Source organism: Mya arenaria, chromosome 5, assembly GCF_026914265.1.
Source record: "Mya arenaria isolate MELC-2E11 chromosome 5, ASM2691426v1".
In the NCBI taxonomy this organism is placed as follows: Eukaryota; Metazoa; Mollusca; class Bivalvia; order Myida; family Myidae; genus Mya; species Mya arenaria.
Window position 1 is genome coordinate 71,291,250 of NC_069126.1, and position 21,445 is coordinate 71,312,694.

General features: G+C 35.2%; 1 protein-coding gene across 1 annotated transcript; it reads right to left on the reverse strand.

The window, feature by feature from the left end:
- Window positions 1-259: 259 nt before the first annotated feature.
- Window positions 260-19,924, reverse strand: LOC128235928 (nephrin-like). The gene is made up of 14 exons (XM_052950715.1): window positions 19,906-19,924; window positions 19,035-19,352; window positions 15,076-15,366; window positions 14,243-14,536; window positions 7,869-8,159; window positions 6,990-7,268; window positions 4,935-5,252; window positions 4,079-4,387; window positions 3,606-3,752; window positions 2,647-2,668; window positions 1,974-2,062; window positions 1,586-1,601; window positions 782-855; window positions 260-475 (listed from the first exon to the last, which is right to left on the reverse strand). Exons 1-14 carry the CDS (start codon window positions 19,922-19,924, stop codon window positions 420-422), a joined length of 2,523 nt encoding a protein of 840 aa, XP_052806675.1. The 3' UTR covers window positions 260-419.
- Between the last annotated feature and the right edge of the window lie 1,521 nt (window positions 19,925-21,445).

Below are 21,445 nucleotides of genomic sequence, written 5' to 3' on the forward strand. Positions count from 1 at the left end.
ATATCAAATAAATGAAAAAGTCGCACAAATTCAATAACTACTTCAGATACAACCATCTATATGACATGAATTTAATTCAGTCCATATTTAACACATGGCTTTCACCATGACAAGATCATCTCGGGGAAACCTTGCTGCGTTCCTGCTACGCCTTTTGTTTTAGTGGACAATTCTGTTAGGAAAGCGGTTATTATATACAGATAATTTAAATGCCCATAGTAAGCTAAGTTGTACATTATTCAATATTTACAAAAACGCAAATCAATATAATTTTATGAAGTATGAAACATTTTGATAACAAATATTATGCAATCCATACTTCGTTGATATAGTGCTGGTTTAGTATTCGATATTTCACTGGGTAAGTAAATGACATTGTAAAATGCCATATCTTCACATTGTTGTATGGATGTGTACATTTAAAGCACTGTTTGCACCGGATTCTGCAGCGCAGTATTGTTGTATATGGGATCATCTGCAAAAAAAAATAAAATGATTCAGAATTGTCAAGTGTGGCAACTCACACAAATCATAATAAAGCTATTATTAGTGTTGAGCTTGAGGTTTAAAAGCCAAATAATAAAAATATCAAATTTAACGTACAAAGATACATTTCATTGTGATTGTCTTTTATATTTCGTCTTCATTAAGCCTTAAGAAGTTTTTTTTTTGTAATTATGTAATTATTGTGATATCGTTTTAGTTTCTCCATACTTTGATAGGTTAAACAATCATCCACCGTGTACTCACACATACAGGAATATATCTGTAAAGTTAATACCTTTCTTTACATTTTCGTAGTAAACAGGTGCCTTTGACTCCTCCAACGACGTATACACGTGCGAGTTATCGGCTCTGAAGTATAACGTTCACATTATTTTCCCACAACGCGCTTGTTTTTGTGCTTTCTTTAGGCTACCAAAACAATGTAAACAGTTAAAGACCATTTACAAGGTCATGGACTATAACCAAACACAGTCAGATACTTATGAAAACACAGATAATTTTAAATCGGTTTGATTCAAAACGATAGGTTTATCCTTATTTACTGTATTTGTTGAAACATATACGTTCGTATTCTGTAATTGAATGCAAACCCTTCAAAATGCACTACACTTTTTAGTAGGCAACAATTACCACATGTACTGATGAATAACACCATGCACTTTAGTACGTTTATAATGCGCTTGGTATGCTATATAAGAAATACATTTACCTAACTTTATGGCATTTTATAGCTTTTGACTGTATTGCGCCAAAAGAATTATATCTATATTCCTAACTAAGTGAAAACCCTATAAAATAGTTATGTTATAGTAAATATGTATCATTTTATTTACTTGGGATGTTTAACACGAGATATCAGCAGTCAATTGCGTAAAGTATGGCTAATTCTCTGATTTGGTGAATGTAAGACAAATATATATTGATTGCAAAACAGAATTATTTTTTTTATACATACCAAATAATCATTTCAATGTAAAAAATAGCTAAATACGTATCAAAGTTTTACTTCTGGTTATTCGATGTCACAGATATTATCTATATACATGATATAGGCATTGTCTTCATGCTTTTAGCTTACCCGCTGTCATCATTTTCTGAAAGGTAATAGAATGGTAAACAATAAAATAAAACATGCATATCAGTGCATACAATACTTGCAAAATCATTTTTCTTAGTGCATATAAAAAACAAACAAACATTTGAATAATTGGAATGTCTAGACTCAGTTACGTTAACGGAAATATGACATTTAACTATAAACACATGAACAACGATGGCATATAACATTATTATCACGACCAACGTCTTCATTAAAATGTAGCATATGTTCTACACGCTTCTGACGCTATGTTACGAACGATGTGGTTACTATTACAGTTCATGTTCACGACAGAACCCATCCAATATGATTGTTTTAATCAAATTATGGAAAATGTTAAATTACAAAATTAAGTTGTATTGCTTACTTAGATCATTGTATGCCGATGTATCCGTTGTCCTGGAAACGACCTCGTACGTCTCGGCTGCGTTATATCCGGGGTTGTCTTTTCCGGATCTATAATATGAAACATACTCTTGTGCGTGTTTCATTGTGTATTTCAATTATCAAAACAGTACATAAATGGTTCGACATTATTCATTTCTGAGAAAATTTTGTTTTGTTAAAAAAAAGTCCAAAAAAGAGGACTTCTTTTCATGTGAAAACTCACATGCCAAGCATACTTTAGGATGTTATATATGTTTAAGTATAGTTTTTAATACTAAGTTAGCTCAGTTATGTCAAGCGGATATTCGACACAAAAGAAAATATCTTTAACTTTGGATTTTTTAGATTTGTCAGAACAAATGTGTGCATACTATTTTTATGAACATTTTGTACAGTTTTCAAGTTTCAACAACTCTTCTTCAATAAAACAGTTTAGGTTCGAATAACGTTTTTGATAAGTTTTATTTTGATTACCATCCCTGGCTACATAATTAAGCCAATTAAACTTTACTTAAAATTGTAAAAAAAAAAAATTAAAATACATGGTCATGCCATGCAAAACATGAACATATATAGCAAAATCGTTCACTGGCTATACAAGATAATTTACAAAATTTGGGAAAGTCATTCGTCACGAAATCGCAAACACTTACATGGAATGCTCGGAAGGTTCACCTGAAGTAAATAATTTGGTAAACACAACAACAAAAATGAATACGAACTAAAGAAGACATTAAAATGAAATCAACACTTTAATCAAGTAAAAAACACAATCGAGCGTATTGAATTAAAAGATCCATTTAAAATGTTATATAATTCAACATTAAATTCCGATACACGCCATAAAGTATATGCAGCGCTACGGATAAGCGCTCCGAATCAAAGGTGAAAGGGAAACTACGAAATTGCAAGACGAATGCGTTTACTCTTCATTGATTTGCTTAAAAACTACATCTTAATGTTACAAATATCCGTGTATTATGTAATGTGTCATAATTTTACAAAAGTTTAATTCCAAAAATAAGAATCCAAATAAATGTTAGAGCTGTCTATGGGTCTAATATAATTCCGGCATTTATGAAATTTTAGTTCTGGCAAGACTCATAACTTCGTGTTATCAAACTGTTTTAATTATAATAATTTAAATCTTATATGTTAGACAGAAAACATCAATTAAAAAATCATGGTGAACAACATTATCTTAGAAGTACACGCAAGTCCTTGTAATTGGTTGTCCGGTTAGCGCAGTGGCTAGCGCACTCGCTTCTCACCTAGGCGACCCGGGTTCGATTCCGGGCTTGGGCGCATGTGAGTTTCGAATGTGGTCACCAAGACGGACAAGTGGGTTTTCTCCGATATCTCCGGTTTACCCCACAACACAAGACCACACTTTCGCGTAAAATTGTGCCGACGAGAGTGATTAATATAATGTTGTAATTACTTGTTTCACAATCGTTGTAAAATAAATATGTTTAAACTAAGTCCTTGTATAGACAACAATATACTTCATTGACGGACATTCAAAGACCTTTAGGCCGATGGACAGATAAACAAGAAAGCAGAAAATAAAGAATGTTAAATTCGGATAAACGAGCAGAAATAAACATAGCACCTCTCTTTGTCCAGGTTACGTTGCAATTTAGTGCGTAGTTCCGCCTGAGAATGATAACGACGACAACTATTGCCACTATTGCACCAACAGTTCCGCCAACTGCCCCTCCAAAAACAGGACCAGTATTTGGACTAGTCTGAGTTTGATCTGAAATAACATACAATATGCTTAAATTATAAATACAAAAGGGGTTATGCAGACACATATATAAATGACTGTATTTAAATAATGAGTGAATTTAGGTTATGAACATCAACAGAGTGAAATATTTGTTTTACTTCCCTAATATTCAGTTAATGGGCAGAAAAAAGATACCGGAATAACATCTTAATTCATGATCGAAAAGTAGTTTTGTTTTGCTGTCAAGAAATGGTAAACACAGACCATTCTTACATACCACATTTCTGTATTTCAGGATGTGTTCCATACATTGAACTAAGAATCTGTTGTGCAAACAAAGCAAATTCACTCACCATTAATACGTTTTAGAGTTAAAAATGTAACGTTCACCGGTGCAGAAGAACCCTCCTCGTTTGCCGAAATTAGTGAGACAAAGTATTCGGTTCCAGGTTTTAAATTTACAACTGTGTAATTCATCTCGACTCTGTTGTCATGTTTTACATTTTGTGTAATATATCCAGTGTCATCAGCAACCTTTCCATAGGAGATGTGAAATTCCTGAGGAGACCCGTTGTCAAATCCGGCAATCCAGGTCAATACAGCACTTGTTTCGCGTATTGTATCTTGAATAACGTGGAAGTCCATTGGCGAATCCGATTTTCCTGCAATTGAATTAAAATGAAGCTGTTAATTGAAAGTTATATCATTACGCTTTAAACGTTTGATAGAAACAAATTGGCACATTCACAATTAGCACTTTATGTCATTCATAACTTATTGCGGAGAAATCATTGTTCTTTACACATTTAGTTGTATGAACTTGTTGTATATTAAATATAGGGTTTATCCCTGTTATGTCTTTTTCTACCTTAACGATTTTGAGCAAAACGTGCACTTGATTTGCAATAGCTCGCCCCACGATTTTGTCATTCTTATACATGTATTCAGGATTTTCGTTGAAACCGTGGCATGACGAGACGTCGTTAAATTCCACATACTCGTGATTATAGTTTTGTATATTACAACTGTTGACGAATAGGAAAACACTTGTATGATAATTCAAACATGTTGATATGTATTTCATCTAAATATATACATAATGATACATAAATATGAAATGAATGAATCTCAGGATATGCAAGTAAGTATTAACATAACACGTTAGATAGCATATATTACTAAATTGTGTAAATAGTGAAAGTAATATACCGATGGGTCTGAGGTGTAACCATTCGACTAGTGTATCACCAACTCCATTATACACTAACAATTGGTATAGTCTGTAATCTTCAATCTGAACGTCCAGAATCGTTAATTTACTTGATAGACCCTCTGTGTAAATTTCAAATTTGTTCATTTCATCCGGCACAAGTTCACAAGAAGTGCGATTCGTACAGCGCGTCCAAACAAACTCTTGGGGCTTGGGCACAGGGTAGGCGACTATTTTGTAGACTAATGTTGCATTTTCATGTTTGCGTGCGGTGAAATTAAGCTGTACCTCCACCCCAGTGGGTCGCCTCGCGGAACCTGAAAGAACACTGTAGATTTGAAAATATCGATGTAAAGCATTACCGTTCAATGGAAATTTCAAAATAGATTTCCGATAAATACCATCAACACGTATTCCAATTTATTGGCATTACTCTTGTACTGTACTCATTGTTTCATTAGATATTAACATATGAAACTGCTACTTATGATTAAAACATGGTTTCGTGTTATACCATTTTCATTTTTATTCTAAAGATGTTGAACACTTATGATAAAGCCAATATACAAAGGAAACTACAAGAAGAACCATAGAAGCTTCAAATGATGATATAATAGGAAGGTTGCAAAACAGTTATTGTGTTACTACTTGGAACAACTCGTACATTACCACAGCGAAAAGTTCGGCGACAAGCCCAGAAAAGGTACAAAAAGGATATATTCCGATCGTGCGGGGGTAGTCCTCACTACTGTGATAGCTCTGATTTGGCTTATCAATAATTAATATGTCGAAGTAAATAGCATGTTTGTAAAGACATTATTTATCCACATATAACATAATGCTGCATTCAACTACAACTTAGTTTTATATGCAATAATATCTTAACAATGGTTTGATATATACATATATATTCTATTTACCAATTTAGTTTATAAAGTATGTCTTTACTTATAAAACATAAAGCTAAATATTTATGCCTGCCTGCCGAATAATCTGAAAATATCTTTCTGCCTGCCTGCCTGCCTGTCTGCCTGCCGGCCGGCCAACCCGCCCACATGCATATATATATGTCTGTCTGTCTGTCTGTCTGTCCGTCCGTCCGTCCGTCCGTCCGTCCGTCCGTCCGTCCGTACGTGTCTGTCAACTTGTGATACCTTTTGATAAAACTGATGTTATAAATTAGTTTGAGATTAATCAAATCAAAACATCTCATAAAAAAATATGAAAAAATAATAAAGAACATGTATCATATTTTTACCCATTTCAAACTTGACAAATTTTTAAGTAAACGAAAATTCAGCGCTCCTTCCCCTTTGCCTGAAAAACTAAAGATTAAATTTGCCCTCTAGCTTTTAGCCGGAAAAAGCCTAATAATATTAGAATTTGAATACACCTGTTTAATACATGTTTTGGCTACCTAGAGTGGTATTCAGAGTGGATCTAAGATAGATGTAGTGTCTCGGAGTGCGTGGTATAAATAACCAACCAATACAGTGCATAAAGTCAACGGTGTATGACCATAATATTGATATTGAATATCATCATCCCAATACGACGCTTTGAATTGACTTCAGTGTTTGTTATTGCTATGGTTCGGCAGCGAATGGATGCCTTTCTTTTCATAAAACTCTAAAATACTCTTTTGCAACGTTCTGAACGTGTTTGCATTACATTTGGAATTATGCTGAAGTTTTAAAATGATTTATTCCAAAAATTTACCATATTCTCATTTAAGAAAAAAGAAAAGTCCAGTTTGTATCATCGTTTTATGTACGATATTCATACTTTCCTTATCGGCCCGTTATCATTTGCAGTATCACTGTTGTCCTTATCATAGCATTTTTCTGCATAATGAAGTTGAACATTTCTTGCTCAGTTAAGGTAAAAACGAGTTAGGATAGACGCAGTGTTTCGTTCCTGTTTCAGTCAACAATGAACAGATATATTAAGGTATACTTGTATACAATATCTTGAGTACGCGACGTGCAGAACAATCCAGAATGAATGGAGTTTGTTCAACTGTCTATACACCCGAGATTATCATTCCCACTTACATTTTACAAATAACTGCACTGACGCGTTATCTGCTGCTCCGTACTGGTTGTATCCTGAGCACGTATACACTCCTGCGTCCGAACATTCAGCCTGTATTCCATGTGTGAGTTGATGTACTCCAGATCGTGCAATTATCGTTTTACCGTCTTTTGTAAGGGCCATATTCGAGCCGGGATCACTTTCTAGCGAACATCGCATATGGTTTGATGAATGTTCATCAATTTGTACAGACGATTGGGAAACGTTGTTGAGTTGCAACAGCAAATTTTCCGCCCCATCTATAATGAAATAACACCTGACAAATAATATGTTCATAATATTGTGATGCTAACACCTATTTCATGCACAATTCAAAACAAGGCAATGTTAAAACCTAGGTTATTGTTTTATACGCCATTTCGCGAAATATCAAGCATAGAAGCAATGTAAAGTGAATTTGGCAACATTAAATGCATATTTTATATGCTATGCAGAACTTCTTTTGCGCCATAAGTTAAATTTATTATTGGGGAATATATTTACTAGGTTCACTTAGCCGTAGCAGCAACATATAGCAGGAACTTAATTATGTCGTATATAAGCGACGATGATGTACATATATCAAACAAGATTGGTGTAGTTAGTGATCCACAGTTTAATATGAAACTATTTTCGGAAAAGAACTCATGCTGGCCTTCCCAAACCCGTTTCATTCTTCAATATTATGACTGATATAGCCACTCGAGTAAGTATATTTTTCATGCACTGTCGGAATAGAAAACATGAACATTTAACATACTTAATTCTTGCGAGTCGCGTACGTTCTTAAAACAGACACATAATTATAAACTTGGTTTAACCAGGTTTGACCATGTAAAGTCAATGTAAAATATACTCACAAAGAATATCTAGAAAAAATGTTGCAGTATCATACTGTGTGGTCGTCGCTAATGTCAACGTCGGCTGGAGAACACTGGACACCTTGCACGTGTAACTGGCCTCGTCAGAGCGCTGCAGGTTTAGAATGGTCAAATTCTGTGTGTTCTGTTTGACCCAGGAGACCTCTGTTCCGGATTTCGTCCACTCAAAGTCAACAGTTGGAGGGTTGCCAGGTATGTACAAACACTGGTAAACAAGGTTTTCCCCGCGAACTTTACTTGCGTTCGGCAAATTCCCCGTTTTCGGGCCATCTGAAATATTTGACGAATATAAAGATATTAACACACATATTTAGGTACAATTTAACATCTCCTTCGCTTCTTTGATCCTTTAACATGGCAGGATATATAAATATTTGATAATTAATGTGATTCTGAACCTTCATGGATAGTCCATTATATGTTCATTTAATTACGCATTTATTTAATGCTTCTTACCAATTTATACATTTTTATGCTTATATAATGAAATAAGCTTAATCAGTACGGCTTAATTTATCCGGAAATGTCTATCTGGTGTGCTAGAAATAGAGGTCCTACGTTATGTCAACATTAGATTTGACTTAGTCACAACGTTCACATGTTCATATTGTTTGATCACGTCTATTGAAATTAATATACAATAAATGTCAAATGTTTCAATAAATTACGCTTCAATGGATTAAAACTAATATCTGTGAAAGTATGATGTGAATATGAAAAAAGTTACTTGAAAATTTAAGAGGTTGGAATCTGAGTATAAATCAAACCGAACTGGGTTTTTTTCAACGTTGAAATAACATAAAATTGTCATTTTGGTTTGAATTGTATCAGACTCGCGTTGGATATAACAAGTATTTTTATCATGGTCGTTACCCGACGTTGAGATATGACGTCTTAAACTCATTGGAATCAATAAAAAATCAAACGCTTTTTAATTGTTGGGGTTCTTAGTCGGCATAATGTTTACTCAACGTCAATGTTTACTGGGTTTGAGCATTAAAGTTTCGTAACGTTCAATATGTTCCACCACTACAATAATATCCATGAATCTTGGAATAAAGTTTTTAACCTCATTGCGACAATATTCAAAAGACATGTTATTTTGATAAAATATGACCAATGAATAAACCCTTGATGTTGAAGTCTTGAAATCGCAAATTTAAATTGCTTTTATAATCAAAGCATCAACAAAAAATTAACAATTTGAATATATTTTCATTAGTCTGTGTTGAAAGCCTTATAAATTACAATAATTTAGCTTGATTTGAGTATTTATATATTATAGTATAATGGGTATAATACATACAACTTTGCATAAGTACTCTTTTTTAAAAAAGGGACCATAAAGTTGTACCTAGTTAATTAGTTCTCAAATTGGATACATGTTAGCTTTTATATGATATTGTTAGAGAGTATTTATAAAAAGAAGTGTTCCCCTAACCCTTTCCCTAAAAGTAGACTTGCACCTCTATTTTTAGGGGTGCCGTCCATAAAGCAATTGACGAACCTTTTTAATATAATGGATTACCTCAAGTTAATAGAAAATAGGGTACCTTTCAATTTAGGATACTCTTGCGAAATTATATTAACTAAAAAATACGGCGGATGTTAGCTTAATTTATAAACGAGCTATAAACGAACTGTGAAATTTTGTTGGTACTAAGAGGTTGTGAAAAAGGGGTAATTATATGTACGGATTAAAAATGACCGACAGGTAACACGGAGTTTACAGGAAGCGGTAAAAAATGGATATTAGACTGGATTTGATGTGTCGTTTGATAAAGTCGCAGCTGCAGCTGCAGTAGCAGTCACAGTAGCAGTAGCAGCCGCTGTAGCAGTAGCAGACGCAGACGCAGTCGCTGTAGCAGTAGCAGTAGCAGTAGCAGTAGCAGCAGCAGACGTAGTCGCAATAGCGGTAGCAGTAGCAGTAGCAGTCGCAGTAGCAGTAGCAGTCGCAGTAGCAGTAGCAGTAGCAGTCGCAGTCGCAGTAGTGGTATCAGTAGTAGTCGCAGTAACAGAAGCAATCTTATTAGCAGTCGCAGTAGCATTAGCGGTAGCAGAAGCTCTCGCCGTCGCAGTATAAATAAATAAATTATTGGTTTCAGTTAAACACTACGTGACTGCTGTCATCCAGGAAATGTGGTTATTAAGGTTATGATGATGCGCTCAAAAACAGATCGCAATGTACATGAACATATACATGTGTATCAGTATATTGAGATATGTATTATTTTATTGATTGATATTTTTTACTCATGTATATTCTGCAATTTAGACTTGATTGACATACTAGTTTTAGTTTTTAGTTTTTGGTCTATTATCATATTTAAGAACATTGTATTACAGTTGCATGTATATTTTGTAGTATTATATTATTTTTTAAATGGCAACGGTGAGTAAATACTAGTGACCGAGTATTTAGCGGGGGCTGGTCCTGTAAATGACGAAAATAGGGTCATAATTAAGGGCTACAACTTTATTACATAACCCCACCCTAAAACTTAAATCAAAATCAATCAAAATGTTGGCAGGGGGGTTGAGGTTACTCACCCTATTCACATAACAATTTCAAGTCCAAAAAATGTGCTTTTGAGCGTAATTTATTTCTTATATCGCCCATTTTGCCATTAAATGATAATTTGGACAAATAGTATGGGCTAGGGGGTGGGCATCGGGTGCTCCAACCCCCAGGATCTGCTAGTATGTAAAATGAAACATTGCTGACTGTGACTCTTGGTTGAGTATTACCCCAGTGGGAAGAACACGAACGAAGCTTATCCCATGTTGGCATTTATCAGTCGTTTTCTTTCGACCCGGTTTTGGAAATTTTGAACAATATAGCATAATATTATTAATTACATAAATAGCAGGAAGATTAAGAGGTAGAGAAAATGAGATATAAACAAATGCATTAAGTATTAAAAGTAGTGAATAACATGTTATTTAGATAGCAAACATTTTGTTACGTGTTTACGATTCCATAGTCAATAGTTCAATTTTTCAAATTTCCTGTTTTCATCAGATGATCGTTTATTTCAATGTGCGAGCACAGCTCGGGTCGATAAGCATAAGAACAGTTTATAAGAATCTGTGATTGAATGATCCTTCCCTATTCGTGTCAATTATTTACATTGCTCAGCAGAATAATATGTCATTAAAACTTCACTTCAATATACGCAAGGCTACATGCAACTAATATTTACACTAAAATTTAACGGAATGATGCACTATATGAAACAATTAAATATATTTACGATCAACTTGTTTCATCTTGTAACGTGGTAAGGAGTTACAAAAACAAATATTCACTTTTTCAAAATGTTTTGCTGTGTTTCAAATCAAATCATCATTTATCGTTTTCATAATGCTATTGATCGCAACCTGCCGTTGTGATATTGACCCAGAACAATCGGTGTCATCACCAGGCAAATGGTTTAACCGAACATTGTTGTTTCATTGTGATACCAAATTATTCGAATAAGAGTTGGTCTACCTTCCTATTATCAGAAAAACAGAAATATATAAACCTACATGCAACTTTCTACAACATATTCCGATAGAATCCGCCGAAATATACCCCATGTACCAACACACATTTTCGCAAACGTCCATTATGGTTTTCAATACACCTTGTTCGCTATAATGGAATATATGTGAGCCAATTTCATGGCGCGTCTTGAAATTTGTAACCTCTAAGAAACCATTGAGGACCTTGATCAACCAATAGTCACCACGAATGACGAAAAAGGCCAGATGCCATGAAGTCGTGGAATGTTTATAATAGAGTCTCCGGATAACCCTCCCTTAAACAAAATATATTTGTAATAACGCCGGTGCTAGTGTATGTAGTAATCAAAGACTCATAAATGGGCTGGGCTTCTTTATAGTACATGTAGACAACAGCACTAAAACTATCATACAAAAATACAATGTATCTGTTCAATTAGTTTGACTGCGAATATTCTTAAAACACGTTTTAAAAGAATATTAATGTATTTAAACAATGCTGATTTAAAGAATGTAAGTATTTCTTTCATAGTTTGCACGCAGGCATTTCCGTATATTGACTCATATAAAGCAGGTGGAACCAAGCAATTTGCGGACAATAGGTGACCGCTCGTATTTAGAAGATGTCCATATGTCAATATTTAAAAGAAAACTACATGGACAAGACCAGAAGTCGAAATTTGAACAAGGCACAAGGCAGGCAAGGGCCCAAACGACAATGACCTGGAGAAACAGAAATACAAACACCACGAAGACGCATCAAGAAAACGTCTATATATCTCAAGAAACAATGAAGCAATGTAAATACATTCAGTTTCCTACTTCGGAAAGATATTTTGTTTGAAAGCAACCGATAAACAATAGCAGGATATTGGCGCTCAACATTTGTTAATTACACAGCAGGGAAACATCATAATCAAACAAGCCATGCTACGTTTATTATGAAATTGATTTTCGTGACGCCGGCGGACGTAAATTACTCATACAGATGAATTCTGGCATTCAAAGATATCATTTTTTCAGTACCGGTACTTTGGAGTCGTTGCGGCTAGGAATCTGCCCTTGTTTTTAAAAACCTACTTTAATGTGGGAAAATGTATTTTTAATACCAAGATCTTTCCGTTGGTGGGAACCTGCCCTGTTATTTGATCCTGTTAGTTGGTTACTTCTAAATATATAAAGATAATGAGATATGACTTGAATACTGTGGAAATAATATTGTGGAAATAATGGTCTTAACATTTTACATGTCCTTAGATTCTGACATCGTATAAATACTAAAATTACATGACGTTAACGCAGATTCATTTAGAGCGAAATACGGATAAAGTAAGTGACGTCATAACAATTGCAGTTCATTGCGAGAACGACGAAATACAAAATGAAAATTACATGAAAATATAGAGGATATTTGTTGATTTCTGTGTAAGATCGTATTTATTACAGGAGTTTCATAGGAAATAAAGTGTTTTCTACACAAGTGAAATTTAATACAATCTTACATTGAAACCAACACATTTTTGTTTTTATGCTTATTTTCGGAGTTGTGTGAGTATTTTAATTTATTTTTGCTAATAACCCCCATTTTTGAAATAAGTGTTTTCTACGCCGCTACCCATGGGACGCCCCTAACGCGAAATTATAGCTGATTAAGTAGTTGTCAATGTTCTTTTTCCGGTTTGGAAATTTTTGATTTATAGTTTATTATTCACTCGTTTTTAAGTGAAAACATTTTCTGAACATTAATCAATGAACTTTTATCAATGCATCTTTGTTCCAAACCATAATGAAAACACTTTTAAATTAAAGAGGGCATGAATGCATGACCAAAACGCAGCTATTTATTGAATGAAGATTTGAAAGGTCGAACATGGAAGCAAAACAATCGCGAATAATCATTGGATAAAAATATTTTTTTAAGTTTAAGAGTTTGATTTATAATACATGGTTATTTAGTCATCCATCACCGCCAAAGGCCAACCTGATTCGCTTGAAGGTCGTTTTCTAGGTAAAGAGTGAAGACCGCGTTAGGTTGTTGACAAATTTTGAATTGCGGGTGGGATAAAAAAATAATCAGTTAACCTGGCAATTGGTGTATGCATTTTTCCGGTAAGTTTCAATTACGTATGCCATCGACAAGTTCAAAAAGATATTTGAACGATGATATAACATATTTATGCTCGAGCAGATTTTTCGTCTGTAATTGTTTCGTATGAAAGCAAATGTTCAAACATTCAGCTTCAAAGATCAAGAAAGTGTTTGAAAAACAAGATTACTATATTTGATTTTTTCACTCCTATTTTTGCAGTGGAAATGTCGAACTGATATCTGGTTACAATGAAAATATCAAATCAGTATTTTCACTGCTCTTTTTCAAAACTCCATTTTTCATCGGAAAGCATGAGCAAAATACATATTATCCATTCAGATACTAAAACATAGTTGTCTATAAAGTATGAGGAATGAACACACATTGTATGCATTTTTTTTGTTAACTGAAAGGTATTGTTTTTCTAGTTTATAGTAGTTCACATTTCGTCGAAAATACTACATTAGTTGAAGGTTTTATCGCGGATGTCCGAACTGAAGGTCTATATTGCACACTGTGCTTTCTGAATAAAGATCACAGTAGCATAGTGTGCATGCATTATTTTTGCTACTGTACACATAAGGACACGATGAATGGTGCTCGATTTATAAGCCCAAGAAGCTGTTTATAGTAAGCGATTAAATATTTTCTTTCAATTTCAAAATACTTTTATTTAGTACAAATGTATACATTATCAGGTGTCAATTATTTCCTGAAATCTTACTATTCAACATACCTGTCTACTTTTTTTACTTACACAAAACATCGACAGATATAGTTTTCAGGGATACATTCTCCTTTGAATTGCCAAACGATGGCTCCATTCTGTTCTGAACTTGACACGTGTAATCGCCGTCGTAGGAGCCTGGCTGGAAGTCGCTCACTTGCAAGATGTTGTTAGAACTTGAGCCTCGTGGGTACGTCCAGCTGTAGCTACTGGTCGGGTTACTCTCTGTGCTGCAGTTGAACGTCTTGCTGTTACCTTCGATGACCTTGACCGTACCCATAACCTCTTTACCGCTCATGCGTAATGTTGGCACAGCAGGGGGAACTGCAAATGCAAGAAATCACTTTACTTAATGAAAACTGATAGCTCCTTATTACTGAAACCTCTTAATCTGTCAGTTTTGATGTCCGGTTAGCGCATTGGTTAGCTCACTCGTTTCTCAACAAGGCGATCCGTGTTCGAATCCGGGCTTTGGCGCATGTGAGTTTGCTTTGTGGTCACATAGTCGGACAAGTGGGTTTCCTTCGGGTACTCCGGTTTTCCCCACAACACAAGATTATACTCTCGTGCAAAAATCGTGCCAACAACATATTTTTTATTTTTTAATGTTAAAAAGTGATTTCAAATTAACAAAGAAGCCATGCTTACAGTTTTAAATTTCACATGCCATATATAGGATCTTACATGAATTGCCATGAAATAAAAAGAAATGTGAAAGGAGGTGGATGAACCTTAGCTAACGCCGTGGTCCATATGCACCTTCGGGTAAAATCAGCAAATTCGTACATTTTTCGAAGGAACAACATGCAAAATACGAGTTCATGTTTAATTCAATACACTTTGACAATAATTAGTCTACTTACACAAAACATCCACTGTAAAAGACGTCGCGTTACTGCCATCGACTAAACTGTTACTCCCAGTGACAGCCATTCTGTTCAAAACCTGAAGTGTGTACTCTCCGCCCTGTATCCTCTGTATGTTTGTGAAGCCTAACTGTTGACTGCTCCCTCCAGAAGGTGACCACTGCCACGAATATGGCGCTGGATTACTGTCAACTGTGCAGGAGATGGTGAATGTGGTACTAATAATGACCTTCAATACTGAAGTTATGTTGAAGTTGTTTGTTTTGCACAGCGGTCTATCAGGTCCGTCTGAAATATATGAATGCTTTACATAACTTACGGAATGCGTCAACAACTGTTTTTTTCTAAACTTGGTGAGCTGTTCGGTAATAATTAGAAGATTATTCCTATTGCCGCTGATTCAGCTAAGTTGGAAATGAATGACACCCTATAAAAGTATATACCTTAAGAATGTGAAATACAAACGGGCCCGCGACAAAATTTATGTCACTAAATCCCGGACTGTTACAAAGAGATTTGCAAAGAATGCATATCGCCTCTTTTAGTATCTGTTGCAAGGAAAGACAAAACATTTATCAAATAAAAAATAAGGCACACTTCTGGGGGGATATAATTCTAACAAGGAAGTCCAAAGAACGGCTATATCCCTTGCCGTTGTTTTTTAGTATATTTTGTTTTTCTCGCAACCTGACTGGTACGTTGAATCTGACCAAAAATGTACACAACCACTGGTCAAGAGTGGGAATATAGGAAATACAAGTTGTTTGATCGGTAACCTAAATATTCTTGGATATATGAACATATTAAAATAGGACATTTGTTAACGTTATTCATATTGTGTGTAGTGTAGGTAAGATCAATGATAAGGTTTTTTTGGCTTAAAATAGAAGGAAAATGAGTCCTTGATTGATAACATCGATGAAATAGCAAGCATTTTCGATAAAGTAATATGGTAATCCCTCAATGCATGAGTAAGTTATAGCCCGGACACGAAATTTTACAGACATACAGACAGACAGACGGACGGACGGACGGACGGACGGACGGACGAACGGACGGACGGACGGACGGACTGACAGACGGACGAAGTACATTCCTATAATCCCCTCCCCACTCCGTGTTAGGTGATTAAAAACTGGCAGTCAAGTTTATTCCCAGGTGCCAGTCTCGACGGATCTGTCAGGATTTGACATATGACATTGACCTTCTACCAGGATTTCTGTCGCTCTGTCCGCAACAGGATTTTTAGATGGTTTAAACGTAAAGTGTTGTTTTGCTTTTCATCGATAAGTATTTGCGTTGTTTTAGTTCTTGAATTGGAACTTGTGATGAGCTGTACTTCTGCCATAATGCAAGGCGTACATGTGTTTAAGCCTTGGTATATGAACATAAGACAATACCGGGTTAAGGTTACAATACAAATGTCATTACTCTTCAAACTGGCGAAATTGCCAACTTTCAAAAACAATAGGATGCAGTGTTTGCTGTTTATTTCTCATTTACACTAATACAATGATTATTTTAATTCAGATTTTATTCTTTATATTCGAACTTCAAACAAAAAACGGGTATATATGTTTGCATATATCGGAATGTTTATCGGTCGATTTGTCTGACTGTCGGCCATTCGTTTGACGTAGGCCTATAAAACTTCTTCGGCGGGCTACCACTGACCAGTAAATGACCCCTTTGGGATTAGGATCAGTATTTTAAAGGTGAAGGTCTCGGCCAATAGGTCAAAGTCACGGTAAACAATGGTATACAATCAATTAGCAGGTAAACATGAGAACTGTTCGATCCAGACAACACAATTGAAGTTAAGTAATAGGCATTCCTGATTAGTAGATGATTTTCATAGTTTGGTGAGTGTTCGTACGTCAAAGATATGTGACGGTCTACCGTAATACGGACATTTTACCAATTGTTTGATGATAGTAGTTAGCCTTTGATGACATTTAGAGTACGGTATACTTCCTACAACAGAGTAGTAAAGTAGAGCAATCGGCCACTTTTGATTTTGGATAAGTAAGTCTATGGTAAGGTTTACAGTACACAATGTCATAAAGACGTTTCACGAAAAATAACTTAAAAAGTGTTTTATGCAGTATTATTAGGTCAGTGGATGACCCCATTTTAATTTTGTGTCAGTAGGTCAAAGGTCAAAGTCACAGTTATTGTTGTTTGTAAATAATGTTTGCATAACAACTTTGGAACACTTGGGTATGTTGTACTTAACTATTACATGAACCACATTAATTGTGTAAATGTCATTGAGTGTGCGTTTCGATCAAACACGGCTCACTGCTTCTGACAAAGCGGCGCTCAGGGGACAATGCTTTAGAAAAAAAATACCGTTTTAAATCTGATCATTAGATCGATAATTGTGTATTGTTATTAATGAATGATTTTAGACTTAGGTCGCCGATAATCGACTGCAAAATCTCGGAACAAATTATCGCTTGATGGCGGTACTTTGTTAAAAAAAGTAGAATAGACCAACAGTTAAAATCAGTTGGTATTCAGCTTAAAATCAATTTTATCATTGATAAATAACTTTATTTAACAAGAGTCCCAGGTTGTGGCTAGTTTCTTGCCCGTGTGCATAATTCCAACAAACTTGGTGGAGGTGTTGATGCTACATACAAAATATTAACGGCCTGGGCCTGGAAGTTTAAGGCAAGAAGCTTTTCAAACAAAACTCTCTGTTAGTATGAATAAAACTTGTCACCCCGGGACTGGGCCAGCTTTGATACAAGGGGCATGATTTGAACGAACTTGTTTGAAACCACCAGACAGTTTAACAAACCAAATACCTAAGCTCTAGGCTTTAGTTTTGTCAAGATGATTTTGAAAGTATTGCCTTTCAGTTGTCATGGCAACAAGAGTTCTGCATGGAATTCATTTGTTTGAACACATTTATAAAGGGCGCCACCAATGAAACACATCTTTGAAGTTTCATCACAATTGGCCTAGTGGGTATTAACGAGATGTTGATGCTGGACGACGGAAGACAAACGACGGACGACGGACAACGGACGCCGGACATAGACCGATAACAATACCTCACCGTAAGCGTTTCGTGCTTAGGTGAGCTAAAACCAAAACATAGTTTCATATTTTACAGTACTCTAAATTCATTGGGAAAAACCACCTGTAAACATTAAAATGAGACTTGTTAATTGTTTAAACCACTAAGTTTAATTATATTGATGACGTTTTGTCCATAATCGAAAATAAATTGCAAATAATATTTACCGATTATTTCCGATGATCGATTTTGATTTTAAACCAATTTTCATTATTTGGTTATGTCTGTGACTTAAATCTAAATAAGTAACAGTTGACAGGCTATGCACTTTTCATTGTGGTTCTTTTATTTTTACAGTATGGTGGGTATATTAAAAATTACAATGAATGACCACGAACAAATTCATTTAGAATTATATTGCTATTAGTTTTGAGAAAATACTTCTTTTCATATGAATAAGGTCTTTCTATAATAGTAGAGAAGGGTTCATCTTAATTTAGGTAACGTTTCTGTTGTTTGGTAAATCGGGATGATCAGTAAAGGTAAATATACTATCATGAAACATTGATGGATGCCTTTGGGGAAATCCATCCCGATCATAATGCTGTTTGCTGGACAATTTATTTGCCCCGTATTTAGTCACCTATGTCACCTATGTCAGTATGTTGTTATTTTCAAATCGAATAAAAACCCATTAACAGACGGCATTTTACGGAATTTATTTCCACTGGCATTGTGTACTCAGGTACAGCTTTTACTGGGTTTAAGTAAATAGAAGTCAGCATGTAATTGATGTTACTCACATATTAATTGACACCTTTCCGGAACTCCTCTCTACCCCCACATTGTTACATTGATTGCTTAGTAGTATAACTGACCATGCCGGTCCGCTTTTACCGGAATTAAGTAAACGTTAATGTATACTCACAAAATACATTTATATAAAGCTTTGTGGAATTTCTCCTCACTCCCATATTGTTTGCTGAACAGTATATCTGGCCATTCTGGTCAGCTGTTAACGGGGTGTAGTTAAGTGTGCTAAGCGTCACGTTAAGGTTGTCCTCCTCTTGGTACGTGTTCGCGGAGAGCGACGTTACGTCTTGCACCTGCCCTGACCCCTGGATGAACCATCTGACCGAGGCTGCCGGTAACCCGCCCGATGTTCGGCACTGCAGTGTCGTTTGTGTATTCTCTATCACGTTGATAGGATCGGTGCCGGGAGATAACGTCACCGTGGTGATACCAACTGCAAAACAGAAACTTAACGTGTACCATCCATGGTGATGACATAACCACCCTAATAAATGACTTATCTTAAATATGTATTGCCATATATCTGGCACATAACAACATTCAAACGTATTCAAATATCAAACATTGATAACCTTCGTAGTAATTTTATACACTTTTGCAGAACCGGATCAAAACCCGGTGTTTCAGATATTAACAAAGCTATTGCTTTATTCTCCTCAAGGTATGTATTATTCGATTTTTGAATGTTATGAATAAGGCGGGAAATAATTGCGCAATTTGGTTAAATGTTTCGTCAATTGAATATTATTCAGGTGATATTAACAAAATCAACTCATATGTTTATGGAATAAATATTGTAGTCATATTCGTGTGAAGGCTTTAATGTTGAAAAAGGTGGCATCCAGACAAATATTTTGAATAATTGCTATCAAATGAATGTCGAAATGCTTATTTTTAATTAAAGCAATGTATTACAATGTGTATAGAACTGTATGTTCATATACATACATATATATTTTAACCTAATCGGATTACGGTAGACAAACCAATCTGTTGTTCCCTCATTGTGATAAAAATACGATATTGGTTATATCTTGCATTTGGGCTTATCTATGGAGGTTTTTCCTATGTATTGGGTGTGTATATTTGTATGTTGTTCGCCTGTTTGTTATTGCGGCCGACTTTTTTTAGATTGTCCGTTTTGAGTCAAAACCTTAAATAAAACTATAAATGTGTTCATTATTATGTTTTATTATTACATATATAACATTCTTAATTTGATCAACTGCCAACTTGTTAAACTTTATGAACTGGTCAAGTGTGGAGAAAACAACTAACGTTAGTTAGGTTTTATAAACCCACCCCTAAACAGGATTCTTATCCCCTCATATCAATTGCTGGTGTCCGCCTGTTCGATTTGCGAATGCCTTTCTATCAATCTGCCCTTTTGGAGTTATAACTCTTAATTCCATGTCAATTATTCTCATTGTTACATTTTACTATACTATAGATGCATCATAACCGTAAGAGGAGGAGCAAACAGGGTATTATTATTATTATTATTATCCCGTCTGAAGTGATACAAATGTATATATGTAATTATAATGCAATGGTGCACTAGCAAGTTACGTCTTGATTTGGTAAATCAAATTATAGTTTTTTCCCGTCTTTAAAGCACTGCCTTTAGCTTTATTTTAACTGACGAATGAACATAAGTGAAATTTACATTGAGAATGTGCATGGATAACTATAGTGGAACTTGCACATAGGCAAGGATTGTCCCAATCGAGTTTGTAGTACTTGATATAAATGTTAATGTATGCACTTTGTAAATATGTTTCCTCTATTACAAAAACTCGTTATGAATATTGTGGTGGTGTTTGGGTCAAAACCAGCCCCCGGTCAGCTCAGTCAGTTAAAGCGCCATGCTAGTCACACACGGAGTTCATATACCACATGTCCCAATAAGTAATACTGAATTTTTTTTAAGTAGATATACTTGGGTTTTTGGACCCGGTTTCCCGATCGTCAAGTACCCGCTTATACCCGTATATAATTCACACCGCAGAACAAACACGACAAAGAATGATAGGTGCACGCTTCTCCCATAAATTAAAATCCCGTTCAGTTACCATGTCGTCTTAAACAAAAAAGGTACGTTATGAATTTCTTTTATTGTTTGTCAAATATAAATACAAAATGCCGACTCTGTTTATGTTAGCACAGTCACAAAAAGGGAAACGACATCCATGAAAGAGCACATGAAATAAAAGCGACTCTTTCATTCACTTCAACAATAAGAAGGCGACAAAGTTAATATCAATATCACAACACATAAGATTGTATTGATGCCTTGGTTTGTCACCGTGTACTACAGTTGTGTCCGGGTACCACCCAACATGTGCCTGGCACCCGGGCACCCGGATCCCCGTCCATACAATACATCTGGTAATATTTGCATTTGTTTAACACATTTATAGATACGAAATCTTTGTCATATGCAATAATAGCACCAAACCATGTCCGCAACTGTATTCGGCGAGGATAAGATTCGGACACAAGGAATGGATCCATAGTATTGAACAA

What these genes read in the sequence shown, in the direction of transcription:
- LOC128235928 (XM_052950715.1), bottom strand. An exon ending in ATTTTTTCTAGATATTCTTT is followed by an intron (nt 7,269 to 7,868) that starts GTGAGTATATTT and finishes ATTTCATTATAG; the next exon opens with ATGGGGCGGAAAATTTGCTG. An exon ending in AACTCTAAAACGTATTAATG is followed by an intron (nt 3,753 to 4,078) that starts GTGAGTGAATTT and finishes ATGTTATTTCAG; the next exon opens with ATCAAACTCAGACTAGTCCA.